Consider the following 23,812-nt stretch of genomic DNA (forward strand, 5'->3'; position numbering starts at 1 on the left):
GTTGAAGTTGTTAGTGTATGTTTCTACAAAGTAACTAAGTCAAGTTTTCAAATAATTGTTTTGGAGTAAAAGCATAATATTTGTCTCTTTGATGTAGTGGAATAGAGTAAAAGTAGGCCTACAGAAAATTGGAAATACTCAGGTAAAGTAAAAATACCTCGAAAGTATACTTAAGTAGGCCTACTGTACTTGAGTAAATCTACTTAGTTACTTTACACCATTGGTGTTAGCCAGGCCATTACAAACTGTACCTCTCCTCTAGAACAATAAGCCGAGTCTGGAGTTTTGAAAAGCGAGCTTTATTTACAGCTGCAGATAAGAAAATGAGACTTCACATGAGAAAGAAACCCACATACAAGGCTCAGGGCCACAACAACATTTATGCAAAGAATTGCTGGTAATGAGCATGGGATACAAGCTGTCATAGGCTAATACCCAACACATTTTAACAAACACAATCCTGGTTCAACAAGGTGCCTTTTAAAGAACATAAGTGTTTTTTAAATGACCTTCCTGCCATCCATCCACTGATTAATATCTCAGTAATCATGTAAATATGAATGTATTAATAACTATATGAATGCTATTAAGATCTAAGATGTTAATATCAATATCTAACTTTTAGATAAGGTATCTAAAAACCTGATGATGATGAACATTAAATGTTTTGATATTCGTTTCTGTCTAGCAGTACTGAGATGAGTTTAACATTGGTATTTAAAGTCACAGTTTGAATGGTTCAGCGCTCACCCATGTCTGTTAACCACCTAACCCCTATTCCAAAACCTTTTCAAAAATAAAGTTCTGACATTTTTGAAGAAAAAAGAAAAAAAAAAAAAAAAAAAAACGTACGGCAGGTTCAAACTGGTTAATGTGTTATACCTGTGACCTAACATTAGCCCAATTCTAACTGAGCAGTGTAGTTGTAAAATGTGTAGTTCTATTAAACATGTTCCTACAATGTAATAATATACCACTGGTTTTATGGTTAACTTTCAGGCTGTAAACAATGAAACTGCTGTCCTTTAAGTTTCAATCTTTGTGAACTTCCTGTTTGTAACAGGAAACAACACATAAAATGAGGACCATCTGTTAGTAGCTTTAGCCTACAAAAACATATCTATACAATTATATATCTTTGTATTATTAGAGTTTTAAACATTTTAGAGGTTGTAAACAATTGACAGGACGTTGATATGGATCTTCATACAACACAGCAACAAGAGAATGTTGAAACTGTCAATAGCCTATTGCCCGATTCATACGCATTTCGCATTCCGTAAACGGCAGACCTAAAAGCTCACAACGTGTCACAGATGTGCCGTTGTGTGCAATGCACCATTGTGCAAAAAAGCACAGACTAGGCTGTGATTCTCCCCAAATCCATGTTAAAATATTCACTGACATCCTTTGAATGTGGTACGTTTGCTGTATGGTTCAAGTCGGGGTGAACATAGCGAATAACTGTGTCTTATTGTAGACTTTGGCATCACAGGGCACATTGCAAGGTGAAACAAAAGCAGTGGATTTAGCTTACCCTGAGAATACAAGGTTTTAGCATTTTAGTACTCATTACATACAGCAGGTACAGCATAAGCAACACAAACAGATCCAGGACTTTCATTTAGTAAACTGTAACATAGGTCAAATGCATTTTTGCCCTGCACCAAAAGCCCACAGACATATGACTCTACTGTAAATATGTAAAATATTCATAACGCACAGGGGGGAAAAAAAGAAAAGAAAATGCATTTTTTCTTCCCAATTTACAAATAATTTACGGCAAAGAAAAATAAAAAATATCTTATGTACAGAAAATTATTATGTATACTGCTCATTATACACAGCTACTTTTCTTTTTCAAAGTATGGACAAACCATGGCAAATGTATTCATGGGTACTTGAATAAATTCTTGAACACAGTTCAAAAGAAATCTAAAATCCTTGGTTATTTCGCTTTAACTTTAGTAGGGAAATGACCCGAGGAAATTGGAATAAGTCTTCTAAGAACTTAAGTCTAAAAACGTATAAACTTTTGTACATCTATATCACCAACCTTTTTTTGTTGTTATTTTATGATATAATTATTACATTAAATCTACAATTGTGTGTTGTCAGTGTAGCACAATACCAATGTACCATATTGTATCTGAGAAACCTAATTCATACTTATTCACCAACAACAATGATGATGGTATGCCTAAGTATAGGAATTAGGCCTTAGCAAGCTTGTATTCAATGATACTAAAGGTGTTTCTGATTCAGAACATGACAAGAAACAAAACTAAAGTTGAGCACATTTTAGTTTGCTGGTGTCTTAATGTAGAGGAGTCCATAGAACAGGCACAATTAAAAAGCTCAAAACAAAACAAAACACAAATATTTACGTTCTGAAAACATGAACCATTACCCGGACCAAAAATAATATTCATAAAAAAAAGGGGGAAAAAAAAGAATCCAAGAAAAGAATAATACTCATTTATAATCTCTTGAAGTAACATTCTATAGAGAAACAGCAGTGAGAATAAGCTATAGATGCATTAAGACACAGCAGCCAGCACTGTGACAATTAATTGACCATCCTTACAAGTACTACACTGGCATTAATGGCCATTCATCAACTGTCAATACTGTCAATCCACATAATACTGTTTATCTATAAAACACCCCATTCTGAAATATGGTATTTAATTTCATCATCAGCTGTTTATATATATATATATATATATATATATATATATATATATATATATATATATATATATTATAATTTTTCAATATGTGCCAATGCCAATATTCCCGTAGAAATATATATTTTATTTAAAAATTAAGACATAGTATAGAGACTGGAAGCTGAGGCGGAAGACGGGGGATGGATGACAAGCTACAAAGATCTCAAGCTGGAATTGAACCAGGGTCATTGCAATTGTGATAAACTGATCAAACAGTACATGTAGTGATCTGACCCTATCCCATGTAGGTTTCAGACCTCATTGTTTAACTCTGAACCTACAGTATTTTATACCATGTACGACGACTGAAGGTGAGGAATTCTCACCGTTAGGAAGATTCCAAGGGTGCCCGGCTGCTAGAGGCCCCTCAAAGATGCCATGGTTTGTAGAGCTGGTTGTTTAACAAACATCTGTGATCCAGATTCACATCTTGTCATGGGTCCCAGAAGATGCTCGTCTGCATTTCTGCCACACTCATGTTCTGGATTCAAAGTTATGGCTTTGACTGACACTTTCCACACATTTCTCCCACTCTACATTCTATTCAGATTTGCAAACGCCTGAGGCACTAGACTAGATCGTATTGCTTTTACGCCAGACAGATGAAGAACTCTGTAAGCTTGCTGTCCTCTTGTGGTGACAAAGGGTAGTGACTATTACATCATAGGCAGAGCGTGTTGCAGTATATTGCACAAGCTAACATTTGTCAGTGAGGACTATTGGTGCAGCATTTCAGGCTTGGTTACATAACTGTTCATAAGGCATCATACACTCTGCATAAAAACGCTTAGGTTGTAGCCCATGGTGCCAGCCTGTAATGACTGGATTACAAGATTTTCAGAATTACGCATTCTGTGCATTCTGAATTATGCCTACTGGAAATCAGACAGTACAGGGGGGAAAAATACTGTATATATTTCTTACCATTATTGGTTTGCAGTTAGTGAGCCCTTGAATAAACAGTACACTGACCAGGCAAAAGCAGACGTCACAAATATGCCCACTCTCCAAAATGAAAGCCAAGGCCCAAAAGATAGGGCTGCCGCTTCATATCTCTAATGTAGAGCTCCACCCCACTCGGTAAAGCCAAGTTACTAAGTGGAGTGCGCGAGGCTAAACAAATACTGGAAGACATCAATTTCACAACTCAAATATCGTTGTGTGGGTAGATTCTTCTGTGCTCTACCCAGAACTCGAGGGGGGAGAATATACAATCCAAAGTTTGTGAATTTCAGTTCACTTAACTTTTTCTCCATTTACCTTCTCAGAAACCCCCATAAAGGAGGCTTCTTCATAAGGAGGTTGTGGTCCTGTTCAGGTGACGTAGAGGTGTCAGGAAAGGGTTTAAGAAGACGGCGTGCAGTAGAAGCGTGCAGACGGTTTCCTATAAAACCTCAGTCGTCCTCTAACCTCGCCTCCACGCCATTGTGGAGGAAGGCCTCCTTCTCTGGCGACATGGCGTCTCCGTTGTGGCTGTGGGAGGGCTTGAAACCGTTCATCTCTGTCTCCATCTCTGGAGAGGAGCGGGCCAAAGCTGCCTCGGCACTGTGGTGAATGCCGTAGCCAAAGTAGATCACGAAACCTGGCAAAAGAAAAAAACACAAGAGACAGGTATAAATACTCTCAGTGTCTTTGAACATCTTCCAGAAAAAACAATATTAAGTGACACATACATAAGCAATTATTAATTACAATGAATGATGTAAAGTGACAAACAATGATCAAAGAGGGGGCAAACCTATCATTTAATACCCAAACAAAACAAATAAATGTATAAACAATTACCTCTCTTTAACTTAAAACTAACTGAATTTGTTTAGCATTGAATTGAGAGTTTTGTTGGTCATTAGATTTTCATCTTTAACATTTTCTCAGAGTGTAAAGAACCACAAGTAGAACCACATATTAAGCCTTGGGGAGCATTCACTGACATTCACAGTGAACAGAGACACATAAAAAAGCTCCTACCAATGGCCATCCAGACAGCGAATCGTATCCAGGTGCCCCGGTCCAGCTGCATCATGAGGTAGACGTTGACAAACATACTGATCACCGGAAGGAAGGGCAGCAGGGGAACCTGGAGGGTCAAAGGTCATAGAAACAGAAACACATAAGGAACTAGCACCCTCCCTTTCCACCTCCCTTATGACCAAAGGACACCAATGGAGAGGGCGAGTGAGCGGTTCCAAGTACCTCACTGTGCACATTTGTCACAGACTATACACTGTGGCGAGTAAGGCTAGGCCAGCACCACCTCTGAAACCAGCGGAAATTGCAGTGCAAGGGCTCAAAATGGTAAGTAGGAATGTGACAGCTCATTGAAGGCGAGTCCTCATTCATCATGACACTTTCCATAGCTTTAAAAACTGTTTATTATTATTCTCTTTAGGTTATCTGTTCATTTTCATGTTTAGTTTAAGGTTTGTATATTATTCATTTGAAATTATATTGTTTCCTTATTCTGTATATATTTGTACTTAAAACTACTTTCTTACTACTTTCCCAATACTATATCTTCTCTACTCCATCTCTCTTTGAGAATGGTGAGAAATGACTGCTGTTTGTTGACATTCTAACCGGGCTGCATTACTAATCTGCATTCAGCGTACTTGATGAATGACATTCGGAGGAAACGCTGTTGTTAAACACTGTAGTTAACATCACAATGCTTTTAAACTGTGGGTAATTACCTCAGGTAAAGTCTGCAGACGAATGCAAACAGAGCTCACGCACTTAACAAATAGGCAGTGGAGGGCTTTCCCACTGTCGAATAGTGAAGTGTGCCGTCGCGGACTTCGCATGAACTCTCGTTTAAGTCGCCGAGTCTGAAATGGGGGATGATTGGAGTTGGGGCTTTGTCTCACAGAGGATCCGTTAGCACCCATAGCAATCTGATGTGGGCTATCAACGTTTGGTACAGGAATAGTTGCTCCAGGGACCAGTGAGCCCTGCAGAGGGTGATGTGCTTGGCACAGCGCACCATGGGAACACTCCCATCCCTGCAGGACTCATATTCCAGAAGATGTCTGAGCAGAGCTAAAAGGGTTTTAAGGACCCATATCACCCCAGCAATGGACTGTTTGTGCTATAGTCAGGGCAAATTCGGTGCCCTGACAGAAAGAGCTTTTTCTGCCTCAAGCGATCAGAGCCCTCACCACCACCAACAGAGCACACACGCACACACACACAATGTTCATTTTTGGGATTAATAATTAACTAATGGATAATGAATAGTTATTAGAAGGAATCCATTCTATATTTTATATTAACTTTGGCGTTAAATACATATTTGTTATTCCACATGATAATGGCTTTAAATGCAGTATTATGTCCAAGAGAAAACAAACCTTGAAGGAGAGCTTGGTCTTGCTCTCAGGCTGTCTCCAGATGAGGAAGGTGATGAGCAGACACACCACGAAGATGACGCCGAGACATGCCATGTTCCATGGGGCGAAGCCACCCTGCACGGCCATAATACTGAACACCAGAATCAACAGTCCTGGACGAGACAACGGCACACAGCAGTTAATCAATCTCATACTTGCTTTCTTCAAACATAATTTTAGTTGGCTTTATACAAGACATAATAGAGAGACAAGGAGCTACGAACAGAGAGGAGGGAAGACATCTAGCATGTCTCCAGACAAATTTGAAACGAATTTGTTGCGTGCTCACCATGAACCTCATACTTTGCAATTGAATTAAGAGTTTCAGAGTTCTGGATATTGACTCGAGAGCTTTTAGTGTGAGCCAATGGCCACCTACCCAGGAGACTAGCACAGATGTTGACAGCGAATCCTGACAGAGTGGATGGCTCTGGGTTTTCTGGGAACAGCAGGTTCTTGAAACTGAAGCGTTCCTCCACGCCAGGCAGGATGCCCATACTGGGAACACTGATGCCATCGCCAAGGCCATCGCTGAGCTCCACCTCCTCCTGGGTGCAGGCCATCTGGTAGTCCCTGGTCATACTGGGCTGCTCTGGCTGGTACCTGAGGAAGCATGGAAGAAGGTAGGAAGAAAGGATTAGCTTGGTTCTAGCCCATAGACCCACCCACTCTCAGAGTGGACTGTTTTAATAAGCGATTTATCCCGTCCGAAATGACGGCTCCTCCAATGAGTGCAGGGTGTGGGTTTAACGAATAACCAATCCGTGTCCCGTTTTTTAAGCAACGTCATCATCAGTGCGTCAACATCAGTAGACGAGGTGAACTGTAGCGATTGGTTTAGGGAAAGTCAAAGTCCCTCGACTCCCTGCCCTCCAGAAATCCCTCAAACAGGGCACAATGTCAGACTCAGGTGTCAGCTGAGTCTGAAATCAGGCTCAGAAAGGATAGGAAGGAAGGAAGGAAGGAAGGAAGGAAGGAAGGAAGGAAGGCATGTAGGAAGGAAGGCATGTAGGAAGGAAGGCATGTAGGAAGGAAGGAAAGAAGGAAGGCAGGCCTGTGGCCCAGGCCTGCAGCCAACCTTTTCATGTCATGACATAGTGTGTATCTCTGATGTCTCAGCTAATTGATACTTTTACTTGAATGCAAGTACTTTTTCCACCACTGTGTCGGTATCAAACTGTTCAAATATTTCAGTTTCCATTCGTAGCCTAATATGTGTTTCTCCTCCACTGACCTGAGCACGAGGACGCAGCAAGCCACCAGCGTGTAAGCCAGCAGAGTGCCAATAGACATCAGATCCACAAGGTCCTTCAGGTCAAACAGAAAGGCCATGATAGCTGTGAAGGGGGGTGGAAATGGAGACAGGCGGAAAGAGAGAGCCAGAACAAGCGATAAGAGAGGGTATTCCTTATCACTATAAACAAGGTGTTTATTTGAAGTACTGTACTTCTAAGTTGTATACTGTCACATAGAAAAACATTTTTTAAATAGAAGTGGAATGTAATGTGGGTCATTAATATGCTTTTAAACCCACTTGTTGAAGACACAACTTATCTTTTTAGCTTATACCTGTGGACAGTACTGTAGCTTCAATTAATAGTAGCTTCCAATTAATATTAGAGCAGCTTCAATATATATATATCTTTTTTATGATCTTCTTTGTATTTATAAACAGTAACAGTGGAAAGAGACAGGAAGTGCGGAGAAAGAAGGGGGATAACATTCAGCTAAATCTGATGGCCATTTAATGGCCAGCTGGGAAACAAAGTCTTGCGCTCGCTGATCAGAGAACTGTGCCCATGTGGTATGCAGCACCCTAACCATTTGGCTATCAGTTGTCCCATCAATTGATTTGATGGGGAGTCTTAGCTTCATATTTCTTTTTAAAACAAACAAAAAATACAAAGCCTTCCCAATGAGCACAGCATTTGTGGTTCTTAAAGTTATCATGTTAGTATCTCTGCTTTGTGCTCAAATCCAATTACTAGCCACAAAAGTGAGAGTGAGCTGAGATGAAAACTCAACCCTTACTTCTTGTTTTTAAGCCGATACCCTCAGTGGCCGTAACACTGTCCTTGTTGACTGTTTATGGCAAAACAGCGATCCACACATACTGTATGAATCAGATTGATGTAAGGCTTGCCATAGACAGACTATACAGACATGCCAGGCCAGTGCTTGCCCACGGAATGCGTCATGGGAATGTAGGAACACAGAGAAAGGCCAAACTAGACAGGACATGGAACTTTCAGTAAGCATAACTGGATTGTGTAAATACTAGAATATCGCCCGCCTTAGGCGGGCGAATCCTAGTGTTCGCACGCTTCGCGTGCTCACATGCACACACGCACAACTGCTCCAAGCCATGTTGCCCACAAAAAGCACTGTTTCTTCGTGTATTTTGAGTGTGTGTGTGTGTGTGTGTGTGTGTGTGTGTGTGTGTGTGTGTGTGTCATTAATTAACATTATTTATTATTATTATTAGTAATACTAATATTATTATTTCACTTAGCTAAAAGTAAGCCTACTGAAATTGATGTGATGACTGAAGCAAAAGAGTTATGTTTAATAATAAGCACTAATTACTTAAATGTGACTATCTCTTCAATACATGGAGTGTATGTGTACTGTAGACTGTATGTGCATGGGACTGGAGTTTATCCAGACAAAATAGTAACATTCCCACTGTGTCAGTTGGGGGGGTGTGAGAGAGAGAGAGAGAGAGAGCGAGAACACTATGACTTACACCTTTCAACAAAGAAAACACTCAAATACATGATACTGCAATAGCGATTTGCATATAAAAAAGGACATTAATGATAATTGGCGCGGTTGAGGTGAAACAGTTAGGCTAAGTAGAAAGTGTGATCCAAGTGTGAGCTAAACCCTGTCTTTGTCTTTCTCTCTCTCTCTCTCTCTCTCTTTCTGTCTCTCTGCTGTCTCTCTCACTCTTTCTCTCTCTCTGCTGTCTCTCTGTCTCTCTATGTGCATTGCCCCCCCCCCCCCCCCCCAAGTGTGCGCGCTTCTCTCCTCCCTCTCCCTCTCCCTCTCTCTCTCTCTCTGGGGGAGTGTTGGAATGTTGCTGCAGGCTTCACACATGTCCGTTGACTGTGGACTGCCCTGTGTCCTGTGCCCTGTGCCAAAGTGGGCTGCGGCTTTAAGCCAATTGTAAATATAAGATTGAACTGAAATGTACAACAACAGCAGAAACACTACAAGTTCATGACAGAGCTGGCTATTATTGTCCCAGATGTTTGAGTCTAGTTACCTCAACTCAGTGACTTCTTATCTTATCTTATCTCACAGTCCCTCCGGAAGTGGGTCACGGTTGATGTCAACAAGTTGGTTATTTAATAAAATATTTACCTGTCTAATCAATATACATAGACCTAAGGGCATGATTTGTGTTTGAGCCTGCTGTCAAATACGGTTGAAAACACAGACGTGAAGGAGAACATGGTGAGCTTATTCGGTTTGCGTGCACGGAGTGATCTCACCTTTGGCAAACAGTGCATACTAATCAGACGCACGTTGTCATACGGTAGCATGCATATCTAACGGCAAGACTGTTAATTACTATTCATTAACTATGAAAAAGTTTATTAATTTTAACTTGCATTGTTAAATGAACACTGGGTGTTCCTGTATTATTTTCCCTTATTTTTTGGAGCGGTGACAGCGCTCCCAATAGACAGGTATGTCCGTGGGTATGTGGGTGGCTGGCTGGCTGGCCGTGTCTGTCCGTCTGTCCGTAGCCTGGCAATACCTTGAGTGGCCACACACAACACACTAGTTAAAGGAGGGGCGCTGTTTTGTGCAGGCCAGGCACACTCACCACTCACTCACTCACTCTCTCTCACACACACACACACACACACACACACAGGGTATAGCTGCTCAGATTCACCGCTCCACTTCGAACCGAGGTTTGATTTTTTTATTATTTTTCCCCCTTTTCCCACTCTCTCTCTCTCTCTCCCATATCCTACCTCCCTTCTCAGAACACCAATCCCCCCCACTTCTCTCTCTCTCTCCCCCCATCTTACCAGACATGACGCCTGCAGCCATGGTGGAGGTTATGGGGGACTTCCTCTCGCTGACACGGGACAGGAAGGAGAAGAGGAGGCCATCCCTCGCCATAGCAAAGATGATACGGGGCAGGGGGAACATGGAACCCAGCAGACTGGGGTTGGGTGGGCCACCGAACGCGCACGCGGAGGGGAAGGGGTGCGTTGTGGGTGACAGGCAGGCGTGGGGGGGGGGGGGGGGGGGGGGGAAGTCCAGGAAGGATTGGGGGGTGGGAGGAAAAAATGGAAAGGGGTCAGCAGTGGGTAAAGAGGAGACAACGAGAGAAGGAGGCGCAGTATAACGGAGATGGGGGTCGAAGGAGGGTTGGTGAGGTGTTAAACCCAGGTTAGGATCTGTGCTGTTGGCATGCATGTGCCCCACAGTGGAGAAGACCCAGCCCCCTCGCCATGCTGCTGTTAGTCACCACCATGCATACAGAATATCCCAAAGAAATTGTAACTCAGGAGAGACTGGGGGTTTTGGTTCCAGGAGCGCAACGGAGTAATAATGGAGTGCAATGTTGACTGCACTCCTCCATTCAGGAGTAAAAATGTACCCATAAAGGATTTTGCATATATTCGTGAGCTCTCCTGAGGTTCACAGAAATGTGAAAAATGTTGATACGCCCACTAAGACTATAATAATTTTCATTCTAGTGAGTGGGCTCTTCCAAGCAAGTGCTTTGTATCTACAATAGCGCTATTAAAATTGCATGTATTATTATTATTATATAAAAAACATTTTGTATTGTTATTAAATGCTTAAATTAAGTCTAAAGTACATCAGCAGTAATCTTACAGAGTACAGTAAAGTAACATGAAAAATAAATAAATTAAACAGAAAAAAAATACGTTATTATTAAAGCTGCAATCCATAAAATATATGTCCTACCCCTGAATGCGAACATATCTCTACTGCTGAGCTCATTTTTCACACTTGGTTGCGCTCTGAAAATAAGTTGTGAGATTGTAGATCTGCTATTTTAGAGCCCAACAAACATAATATATGACTTGTCTTTTAGTTCTCTTCTTGTTGACTCTTAGTTTTAGTTATCATAGCTTAGGTTTCGTCAGTGAAAAAAGGTAGTCGACGAACGTTTTTCGCCATAGTTTCGGTTGACGAAACACTGATCATTATGTCATGGATTGCAGCTTTAAGACATGCGTGTTAGTGTCTCACCTGCCACTACACCAGAGGTGAGGGTTGCGATTAGAGGGGTTTTGGTGCGCGGGCTGATCGCGGCCAAGAACTTGAACAGCAGCCCATCGTCGGCCATAGCCCAGATCACACGTGGCATGGGGAACATAGCACCCAGCAGGCTGCCACATGGGACACGGCACACACACAAGACACATGTCAACGGTTAGAAATAACTCTGCATTCAATAAACTATCAAATATTATTATCCCATGCAGGAACAGCTTCAACAGCTCAACACCCGACCTGTTAACGACCGCCCCTGACCTCATATAAACCAGATATTACAGTGTTACTCCCGATGAAGTGGATTTACACATGCAGTGTCCGGGTAATTTAATGACACCAGTTGACATCACATCAGAGCCAGCGACTACCGGCTATCATTTAACGTGGTTTAAGAGATGGGGATAATGTAAGGGGTTATATGATGATGATGTTAATATTATTGATAGGAAAACAACAACATCCACCATGCTACACTGCATATTCAACATACATCAAATAAGAATTAAACCTGAACCATTTGCATGGATTCGTTCAATCACTTTCATGTGTGTGAAGATACAGAAAATCTCAGCTGGAGAGTTGTTTGGATTTTCATTTTCTGTATATCTGTACTGTGTTTCATAACTGCGATACTGCCATGATAATTTCCCCCATGGATTCAACAAAGGTCGGTCTGTCTGTCTGTCTGTCTGTCTTTGTAATGCACAGCCCATGTAAATATCATGTCATATGATTAAGATAATAAAAAAAAAGATGTCAGCTGGTGGCGTGAGTGAACGTGTTACATAATAACGGCACAGATATACGGTGTAATGCTGACTGCTCATATTTTTAGTCTAGAGGAGAGGATCAAATGCCTTCCAGAGTTAAATATACTCATATACAGTCATGCAAGTGCGTGTCGGCCCATGAACCGCGCGCGCGCGCGCACACACACACACACACACACACACACACACACACACACACACACACACACACACACACACACACACACACACACACACACACACACACACACACACACACACACACACACACACACACACACAGTGGTTGCCTGGGGATACAGGTCTACTTTGCTGTCCCAGATGTGGTGTCATGACACCATGACACCACATGTATGCACATTTGCATGTGCATAATACAGTGAGTAGTACATGTATGTGCATGCATGCCTACTGTATATTGGATGACATATCTACAGTGTGCTTAAACATGTATTTGTAACTCAGAGTTTTACAAATGTTACCAAATGGACCCGTGTATACTTTCAGAGTGAAATTAACACTGAGGATTTTTAACGGTGTGACTCTGCAGGAGTCTAGCCACCAGCAAGAGGCTCGGTCTGTGTGTCTGTCTGTGTGCCCAAAGCTAATCTCGGCAAGCACTGTACAGATCAGCACAGTCTTTTGAGCACACCCAGTATAGGCTACAGAACCTTCACTTTTTCAACCTATGTTTTATACTTTTTATGGTGAAATATTTAACTTCATTTAAATTGTATAATGGAAGTCAACATATGGAATCATACATCAAAGATATGTCATATACGACCGATCTAACCACATGAGGTCTGAGTGAGATCTAGGGCTGTCACAATTATTACATAATCGTCTAATCGCAATTATTTTACATAATCGCGATTATTTTTCATAATCGTCATAATCGTGAATGTTGAAAATGTTTCATATATTTTTAAGTAAAAAATCTACAAGCTCACAACGCGTCGCATCGCGATGCGTTGTGAGCTTGTAGATCGGCTATTTCCACTAGAATGTTATTTTTTAAGTTGAAAGTTGTCAAATGAGTCCATCATTTCTTTGTATGTTTAGGTATGTGTCATATCTGCCATGTGCAACTTCAAAGCCTAAAAGCCAAACAGAAATGTAATTATCAACGACAAAAACACAATTAAATCGTTAATCGCAATTATTTGAGTGACAATTAATCGTCATGTAAAATGTCATATCGTGACAGCCCTAGTGAGATCCACATGATTAGATTTTAATATGCAGTGTTTACACCAGCAGGTGCAAGTACTTACCTGGTGGACAGTGCACAGAGTGAGCCTACGGCCACGGCGTATGTGGCCCCCTCCCAGCCTACATACTTGAAAGCTACGGGCAGAGGACTGTTGGCGTCCAGGAGGTAGTAGGGCATCATGAGGGTCAGGGCGGCAGACACGCCGAAATAGGCCACGAAGCAGATGAGCAGAGACGACACTATGCCAATGGGGATGGCCCTCTGGGGGTTCTTTACTTCTTCACCTGGTGGGAGGGAAGAAGAGGACATGAAGATCAGTGCACTTGCACAGTGTGTAAAGTAACTAAGTACATTCTTTTTTTTAAATGTTTTTTTATCCCACGATTTTTGCAACCCATTTTTCTCACCCGGTGACTACCTAACCTGTAGTCCTGGTTTCCGCTCTCCCCCTGCCGCGCCAGGGGACATTGGGGAGCACCCGGCTGGCTAGGGGGAGGTAGTATAGAAACCAGGACTACTGCATGTTTTTGTGTGAGGGCCTATGCCCAAGGAGACACGGGGAGAACAAGCAAACTCACCACAGAAAGGCCCTATCGCCAACTCCACCTAGGGTGTGGGTGCTGATGACGTACTAAGTACATTTACTCAAATACTGTAAGTATAATTTTTAGTTTACGTAATTATAGTCCTCGGTGTGAATGGCCTATTGCAATGAATGGATCCAATTTTGTTATTATTTAGTATTATTTAGTACTTGTTAATACTTTTCATTGGTTCAAAGATCAGTGCACTAAATAAATAAATACACAAACAGATGGATTCAGGTTAGAGATGCATCAAAATCTAAGGACCCTCTCAGCCGCATGCTGGGTTAGGGTTACCTACCTAACCCTAACCCTAACCTCACCGTACACACCACAACAACGGGCAAGGACTAGTGTTCCATTAATGTTGAGTAAACTCTGACAGCATTTTTTGCCATTTATATTTCAATAGTGATATTTGACAGGAGCAGCAATCAATGTTTTTGTTTTTAATCAACACTGTGTATTGTTGCACGCACACGCACGCACACACAGTCGCACACACACACACACACACACACACACGCACACACACACACACACACACACACACACACACACACACACACACACACACACACACACACACATACATGCAAGTTATTAATTGTAGAGAATGCCAACATCTGTTGTTACAACACTGGTTAAGAATTGGCTAGATTACAGGAATGCACAAACGCAGTAATATCTCAACAAGTAAACACTTTTATGACAGAGAACTGAAATACTCAAGCAGAATATCATGGGTTCATATCGTGAGCAATGAGCATCAATTATTAGGGCTGTCACCATCATGAAAGTTTACTTGATGATTAATTGTCTTTCAAATAACTGCAATTAATTAATTCATTTTGTTGAGTTGAATATTGGAAAATAAAAATTACATTTCAATATGTAAACAAAAATGGCACATACCGGTAGCAGTTATAACAAATGACAAAATGTTTTGAAACACGGAACGATTATGCAAATGAATTGTGATTATATAAAATAATTGCTATGAGCAATTATGTAATAGTGACTGGCCTAATCTCAACAATTATACACTTTTATGACCTGAACTGAAATAGACACAATAGCATGGGTTTATATCATGACATGAGTATCCATTATATGAGTTCACAAGTATGTATGCAATATATCATGATTGCATATGACCATCCATTAAAGTTCATATGAACCTCCATTCTAAGAGTTCATGTGTATCCAATATATCATGAGTTCATGAGGGTCCATATCATGGGTTTATATCATGAGTATCCATTTGGTCATGAGTTCATAACATAAGCATCCATTTATCCTATCAATTTGATCATGCATTCTCCACTTCATCATGAGTTTGTGTCATAACTAATAATAAGTCTTTTTTTAATGATTTATTTTGTTTAATATATTTCAACAAATGGACATGAAAATTTCATATAGATTTTGTATAACTGACTAAGTCAATTGGTCTGATTATATATGAAAGCAGCATTGTGTACTGTAGTTTGGGGTATCAGTGGCCGGTTTGGACACAAATAACGTCTTTGACATCATTACCCAAGATTCTCAGTAAGCATGTCCAGCGAGTACGTGCTGTGACTGGCAGTTCTGCCTTCGTGCCTTGGTAACTGCCACGATGAAACTTCTCCTTGGCGCTCGGAAATTCCGACTGAGAGTTGCTGTTTCCACTATATAGGCAATGTGTCTGTCTCGGTATGTTTATTGTGTTTTGCTTTTGGTATTTTAGTATATTCTTGTCACTGAGTGTACAGCACTTTGGTTCAACAATGTTGTTTTAAATGTGCTCTATAAATAAGTGGATTGGATTGCATTAGATTATGGAACAATGATTGATATTGCTTAAACATGTAACTTTAATACCGGTGTGGTATCGCACATAAATAGTGAAACTACAAATCTAAAAGCTTATAACGGGTGTTGCACGTTGTAAGCTGGCCATGGGAAAATGTCCCCTTTAGTATAAGTGGTTCATGTTTGATTTCCCATGTGGGAGACCTGGGTTCGAGTCCTGTGGGTGTTACATTGGTGCTGTGACCAGGATCAGATTTCCCAGTGGTGGGAGGGGCAAAAAAGGGATGAACACAACGCAGTAGCCCTGCCCAAGATCAAAGGGGGTAGCTCATACGCTCCTCCGGCCAAGTGAGATTCCCCCTTGGATAAGTGGTAGATGCTTGATTTTGTTCACAGGAGACCTAGGTTCAAATCCTGGCTGTTACATTCCACTGTTCATTTTATCATTAGGTTCATCATGACTGTCCATTGTGATACATGAAGGTACGTAAAGAGTAGCTGTGTAAGACAGCTAACGACTTAAGGGTAAGCGTGATCAAAAAAAGAACAAACATACAGTACACAGCAACAGTTAAATGTGTGTTTATGTTGTCGCTAGCCACATCTGTTTGTACTAAAAAAAGGCTGGAGGAGAAAGTCACACACATTGCTCCCATTTCATGGCAACACTGGCTGTATTTCAGCACCCACGCAAAACCACTGCAAATAGATGCACTGAGATAACATTTTGTGCAATATTTTACAACCGATTCAACAAGGAGCTTATTTTTCCTGCTCTCCCAGTAGACTGAAACCAGCCATTAATTCAGCAGCAGCAGCGATTATGCAACAGCGCTCCTTATGAGAACACAGAGGGCTTGTTCAGCAGTGACAAATCACATAGCGATGACAGCGTGTGTCTATCTGTAGTGGCCTGGACTCGATTATATGCCCCTATGCATGATGACTGACAGCTACTTATGGGTGAACAGTTAGTGAACGGGGTTATTAAAAACTCATATAAGTGTGAGCTGATAGAAAGAGAGAGAGAGAGATAGAGAGAGAGAGAGAGAGAAGGAACTTCAGAAAAATAGAAAAACAAAATACAAACTGATGGGAATAGAAAAAGGGGAGGGAGAGTTGTAGTGTTTTCATTGGAAGTGGTTTATGTTGGCTGTTGTAAACATTCATGGTGTGTGTCAGGAGTGTCACCTCTCCCATTGTAAACTGTACACACACACACAAAGCCAGCAGGCACTCGCAAACACATAAATAGTCATGTGCAATGTTCTTGGGGCTCCCCGAGTGTAAGCGAGAGACATGCCCACACAAGTGCCCTGGGTTAGGATCACTTCAGCCAATTGCAATGCAGGAAAAAGAGGAGTGGAAGGAAATGAGAGACAGGGGAGTCAGTGCGGTAAGGCGGGAGAAAGGTACATAAAGAATTATAAACTCTCGCTCTTTCCCAACTCAAAGGCACCGTCGCGCACAAGGAGTTCAGCTCGGAAAAAACAGGGGAGCTACTTACCTCTCGAGTACCCCACACATCATCATTTACAGCTCGGATTTACGTCACAGCCTGGCATTGTGCCAGGAGCAGATTTAGGCCAAACACACTGAACGGCACCTTCTTTTTTTTCTTCAGCCCTGCCCTACTTATGTAATGATCATAGAGGTTCAGACAAGCTCGAGGTAGAAATCCCCCCCCCCCCACACACACACACACACTCACACACACACAGAGCTCCAATTACAAGAAGTGGGGATACATGAAGTAGAGGTTTTTTTTCTTTCTTTCTAGCCACTTTGTCGTAGGATGGTGTCGTGGGCTGAAAATAGCTGACTTGTTATGCTCACAATGCGGTGTGTCTGCAAGCTTGTAGATCTGCTATTTTCCACATGCAACACCTCCATACGACGGAGCATAAATTAATCATCACTCTGACCTGTGGTGGCAATGCAGTCGAATCCCACGAAGGCGTAGAAACAGGTGGCCGCGCCTGACAGGACACCGGTGAAGCCAAACGGCATGAACCCGCCCACTCCCAACCTCTCCGCGGATGGCAGGGGCTCTGTTGTACTGACACAACAGAGGAGGGGGTTGGGACAATTAACAATTAAATAAAAGATAACACATGCTGTCAGAGACTTGGGGCTGTATTTTGATTCTCTTAAGTATCAGCTCTTATGCCTTAACTTAAAGGCCTGTCCACCATACTGTCTCCGAGCACCAAACCTTTTCGTCAGAGAATTCCAAATTCTAATTCGGGGTAATTTTGTAGTTGAACCGGACCTTTCCGACAAAATGTTTGGTGGTCGGAGACAGTATCGACAGGCCTTGGACTCATCTAGGTTTTTCTTGGTAATGTGATATGAGAAATGCATCTTGAGCTCACTTTGAGCTGGAGTTGGTCACGTTGGCGTTCAAAACCTCATCGGGGTCGATGTGCCAGTTCTTCATTGTGCCTTTCACAAGGCCGGAGATCACCATGAAGAGCAGGACCAGGATGTTGATGCACGTGAAAACCTTGTTCACCATCGCCGACTCCTTCACTCCAAACGCCAGCAGACCTGAGTTGAGAGAGTGAGATGAAGGGGGGATAGAGAGAGGGGTGGAAATGAGATGAGAGATGCAATAATGTCACATGGGCTGTAGGTCTAGAATTATTGAATGCTTTAACCAGTGAAAAATAGCAGATATACAAGCTCACAGCACGGCACCGAGTGCCGCGCTGCAAGCTTGTAGATCTGCTATTTTTGAAAAAGTCATGAAAATGTGTGCAAATCTTTGAATACATGTATTTTCAAAGCGAATGATTGTAACTCAAATTTTGCTTCTGGGTGGTCCCTGGAACTAAATTTTTTTAGATGGGGGTCCGTGGCCAAATAAATATCATTTTCGGGGTCCTTCACATGAAAAGGTTTGAGAAGAGAACCACTGACAGTAGTCTCTCAAGAACAGACTAACTGAGCTCCAGTTAAGTGAAAAGGACCTTTTCTTTGACGATGGCTGGCCAGATTGACATAGAAACATAGGTTTTTCAAAAAACCTTAGAAGGATTCAAAAGACACTTATAGAATCGGGTCAAAATTCTAATTTTCAGGATTTTTCAAAAATAGCAGATCTACAAGCTCGCAGCGCGGCACTCAGTGCCGCGCTGTGAGCTTGTATATCTGCTATTTTTCAATAGTTAAAGCATAAAATAATGATACACAATAATGTGTACCCGTTAAGTGTACGAACCTCCTGCCTGGCCTGCAACCCAATTTCTTTCTTGTAAAATGAAATTACTGTGTGTCAGTTCCATTATGCATAGTCAAGATTACATTAAACAATACATTCTTTTTTATTGTCAGTATTGTGTAGTGCAAGCTCCATCTGGCTGCTCATTTCATGAACACGCAGGTGCTGAGAAGAAGAAAAGGGATCATTTTACTGCCAGAATCACTGGATACATTTGTCAACGCTTCCAGAGATGTGGTAGCTGAACAGCTGTTGGAAGGTAGCAGACCTGTGTGAAAATGAAGACCACCAGCCACACAAGCACTGTGTTTAGTAATGCACACCACACTCACATTGGTATTGTGGATAGTAAGCTTATACTATCATTCTTCAACATGCCAAAATAAGATGACAGCTTGAACTGACTTGATGATTTAAAGCCAATAGTTTTACAGTTGACTCTTTTCCTTGACTATAATAGAAAAAGTAGTTTCTATGAGTATGATGATGCACTATTATACTTAATCTACTGCACCGAGATTACGTGCACACCAGTACTAAATGCATGCAGTAGAACTAGAATAGGTAAGTGCATGGGAAAGTGATTTGTGTGTGTGACTGTGATTCACTCGTGTGACGGGCATCACACCACCCCCCGCAATGGGAGGAGCGAGGTGAAGAGAAGGGAGGTGATAATAAGAAAGAGATTAATTCAATTTGCACCATCACAGACCATACTGTACCGTACTGTGTGTGTGTGTGTATGTGTGTGTGTGTGTGTGTGTGTGTGTGTGCGTGCATGTGTGTGTGTGCGTGTGTGTGTGTGTGTGTGCTTGCGCGTGTGCATGTGTTAACACATGGAAAGCCAAGGTTTCTAACATTTCTAGCTGTTGCTGCTGCCGTCGTTCACTTACGCTTTAATTTTGAAGAGCCTCGGAAGCTTCGTGTGTGTGCACGTGAGTGTCCACTGACGATTGAGGAAGAAGATCCATTTGTTTACAAACGCTCGTGAAAATAAAATCCAAACCGGGGCCGACCATCGCGGTAAAGTGTCGCTGTGAAAACAGGCAGATCTCTGCTTCCCTGGTGTTCTTTGCACCTTATTCATAGATAAAGCTGTTTTTGGAGCTGTGTGGAACACAAGCTCCCTATACGTGGCCGTGTGTGTGGGTCTGTCTGTCTGTCTGTCTGTCTCCGTCCGTCCGTCCGTGTAGCCTAAACTTCGGCGCGTAACTAGTGCCACACCATTTACGCCACTCGCGCAATATATACAATATATACATCGGCCGGGAATGGTGTTCTATTACCTTTCGTTCCGATCCGCCTTACCATGCCGACGTAATCGGCAAAAAACGACGCTTAACTCTTCCCACGCTTTGAACGTTAACGTTCGCCCCATTTTTTACAGAACCTCGATGCCAATACGGCGCTCGTTCGGTTCGTTCGTCTGATGACTGTAAGCTGATGAGGGGTCGCGCGGCCGTCTACTGTAAACACATTTTCCGCGGTGATGGTGTAAAAAATCCATTATGCGTTAGATCAACGGAGAACAATTCACTTCCTTGTTGATTTCCTCCGGCTGTAAGGCTCTGTGGCCAGTGCATGGTCTTCTTCTTCTTCAACACATAACAGGCAAATTCACATTCATTCTCGCATGACGCCGCCCTCTGCTGCCTGGCAGACCAAAGTGCACTATTGCACAACCAAAAAAAATAAAAATAAATAAATAAATGTCTGTCTGTCTATCTACTATAACGTCGCAAAGGTAAGCCGCTTTTTGATGGCGCCAGACCCAATAAATAAATAAATAATCTGGCAGTAGGAGAGTTAATTGTCCCCATTGACTTATAATGGGACAATGCAAGAAATCACTTTCAAGTATTTTTCTCTCGTAAACCATAGGAGCTACAGTTTCAAACCTCGGAGAGGAGATTCATAATGATTTTAAGAATGAATCGAAAAATAATTACATCACTCGGCCTCATGGTGGCGCTATAACGGCCCACTTTACGTTTTGCCCCGTAACTCTTGAACCGTAGATCGGAAAATTAAAATTCTTTTTTCCCTGGATTCCTTGGGTCAAGACGCATCTCCCCATATAGGCCACGCCCATTTGCGCCAGGATAGATTTTCCGCCATCTTGAATTTTCTCCAAAACACACTTTTTGCTCCTTTTCCTACATATTTTCTTCAAATGTCACAAAAATCGGTACACATGATCTAGCCTGCCCTGAGCATCAACTGCAATACACACACACACACACACAGCTCCACTTCGAACAGAGGTTCGATTTTTATGTTTCAGCCTAGAATGGAAGTGTATGTAGCCTAGATCCTCCATTTTGTTTCTCTGCGAGCCACGGTATGACGTATGGACCAGGGTCTTAACAGGGTACACGAACGGATGCAGCTGCATGTAACCAAGTTAACCCTTGTCTCGTCTCTCAACGAGATGACTCATTTTTGGCACAGCGACCTCCAGTGACCGTATCTCGTTACTGAACGAGTTTGGCTCCCAAGTTGTTAATGTGCATACACCTGAACGGAGACTGTCTGTGGGTTTGTCCTTCACAGCATGTGAAACTTTGCATTGGGTCACAGTGAGCTGTCAGGCTGAACCTATATTTCAGTGTGCAAGAGGGTGGAACAGAAAGAATGAGAGAGAGAGAGAGAGAGAGAGAGAGAGAGAGAGAGAGAGAGAGAGAGTGTGTGAGGGGGAGAGAGAATGTGTCTTAGTTCCTACCTGTGAGTGTGATGATGATGACTACAGCGAATATGTCAGGGTATTCTGCCAACACACCGGGGGCCTTCATAGGCAAGTACTGTCTGCAGAAACTCTCGATGTGCCTCCCTATCAACTCGTCAAATGTAGCACTCCATGCTCGGGCCACGCTGGAGGTGCCTGGGATGGATGGATAGACAGAGAGAAAGAGAGAGAGATGGGAGAGAGAGAGAGTGAGAGAGAGAGAGAGAAAGGGTTCTAGGTGGGTTATGCTTGATCTATACTTGGTTGGGCATTGTGTCGCACACTGAAAATAGCCGTTCCACAAGCGTACAATGCATTTCTACAGTATTATGGTATCTAGGTAACGCTTCGGTATCTATGTAAAGTATTGTGTATTTTTTCCCTATATGGTAAGCATTGAGCTTTGATCTCATCCAGTGGGCTGTGAAATGTTCTGACAGGGTCATATATATACTGTATACATTGGTTTTTAATACTGTGTTAGAGGACGAGAGTCAAAATGATTGTCAGACCATTTTAAGAGTGTGTGCACATTGAAATAAATCTGCATATGTGAAGAAGTTGTGACTAAAATGTAATAATATAATCATAATAAAGGAAACCTAGCCATGCATGCATCTGGTCATCCTTACCAATGATGTAGGAGAGGATGAGGTTCCATCCTGTAATGAAGGCCCATAGTTCTCCAACAGTCACATAAGAGTACAGGTAGGCTGAGCCGGTTTTGGGGACGCGGGCTCCGAACTCGGCGTAGCACAGACCGGCTAGCACTGAGGCTAGCGCTGCGATCAGGAAGGACAGAACAATGGCAGGACCTGGAAGATGACCGAGATCATGTCATGAGAGAGGACCACAGCAGGCATTTTCAGAGCACGGTTTCAAGCACCTGGCTTCAAGGTGCACAGACAAGAGTTTGTGCAGCACCATCAGTGTTGGCAGATGGGAAATGTTGAATTATCATACCAGAGGCTCAGTGTTGTGAATGGGACACAATGCAATCTCACTTAGACAGTTCATTCTATCCCTTGCTTTATTCCTGTGACCTCCTGCGATCTCTGTGGCCGCTGTCTGAGACATCTTATCTTATCTACTGTCTGGTGCGGCATGGTTCAGGCGGTGTTTCTCAATACGTTTCCATATGTTTTTCTAATGCCTGCACAAGTATAGTTACGTGCAGAATGCAAGCATCTAACTTCCTGCACTGTGGTTGCACGTTGCTCCATCTCCTATTAAAGTTACCTTGTATTTGTGAACCACAGTGAGCACTTGTGCAGAAGGTTTAACCAATGTACCCTTTTTGATGTTTCATAATATGTAACCTCCTTTTAACCTTAACATGACACCTGACTACCACTGGGCTGCACTATATAATATCTTGTCTGAGGGCACCTGATACATGCGTTATCATATCCTTGGGATGGGACTGTTATCAATACTGTCATGCCTTAGCCAAGGCTCAGGAGTCTGACTACCAGCGCCCAGGAGCTGGGAAGACCCGATATCAGCCTTGGTCTTGTCATTGCAATGCGCATGCACCAAAACACGAGGGGAAAAAAAAAAGTCACGCTGGGATTCGAGACTACAGGGTTGGGAATTCTAGCCATGCATTCTTACTGAGGACGCTACTGAGATGGATGCGCCGCTCCAACATTTTTTTTTAGCATTAGGTTTAGCCATAGTTTTACTGAGGTTAAGGTTAGGGTGTGGGTTAAGGTTAGGCATAGATTTACTGAGGTTGGGTTTGGGTTAGGGTTAGGTTTAGGTGTAGGCATAGTGTTTTTCACCGCCACGTCGCGTTCCGTTACCGAGTTATGTGTAAAACCAAGCAAAAAAAGGTTAGGGTTAGGGTTAGCGACTACTGAGCCTTGGCCAAGGCATGACAGGGGTGATAACAGACACATCCCAAGGGAGGATAGCGCGAACATCGGCTGCTGAGGGTAATAAAACAGAACATATTGAACTCCAACACCTGTTTGCTTTTTCAGTCTGTTCTCCGACAATGCATCTGTTTTCCTGCTGCTGATGACTTGTCACTCTGGGTTTTCATAATTTCTCTCCACATCACCATAATCAACTCAAGGGATGTAGCAGCGATTTTGCAACAC

At 42.3% G+C, this 23,812-nt stretch overlaps 1 protein-coding gene across 1 annotated transcript in view; it reads right to left on the bottom strand.

Annotated features, from left to right (window-relative positions):
• Positions 1-2,786: 2,786 nt before the first annotated feature.
• The window catches only part of slc7a1a (solute carrier family 7 member 1a), a 37,895-nt gene continuing 16,869 nt past the window's right edge, over positions 2,787-23,812 (bottom strand). Inside the window, exons 3-13 of the mRNA XM_080748378.1 lie at positions 22,340-22,522; positions 21,705-21,863; positions 18,135-18,309; positions 17,685-17,818; positions 13,440-13,662; positions 11,366-11,505; positions 7,353-7,455; positions 6,498-6,721; positions 6,080-6,231; positions 4,701-4,809; positions 2,787-4,314 (exon numbers count right to left, since the gene is read on the bottom strand). Coding sequence (XP_080604504.1) covers positions 4,127-4,314; positions 4,701-4,809; positions 6,080-6,231; positions 6,498-6,721; positions 7,353-7,455; positions 11,366-11,505; positions 13,440-13,662; positions 17,685-17,818; positions 18,135-18,309; positions 21,705-21,863; positions 22,340-22,522 — 1,790 coding nt within the window. The 3' untranslated portion in view covers positions 2,787-4,126. The remainder of the gene's footprint in view (positions 4,315-4,700; positions 4,810-6,079; positions 6,232-6,497; positions 6,722-7,352; positions 7,456-11,365; positions 11,506-13,439; positions 13,663-17,684; positions 17,819-18,134; positions 18,310-21,704; positions 21,864-22,339; positions 22,523-23,812) is intronic.

Source organism: Nannobrachium achirus, assembly GCF_963921795.1.
Source record: "Nannobrachium achirus genome assembly, chromosome: 19".
Classification (NCBI taxonomy): Eukaryota; Metazoa; Chordata; class Actinopteri; order Myctophiformes; family Myctophidae; genus Nannobrachium; species Nannobrachium achirus.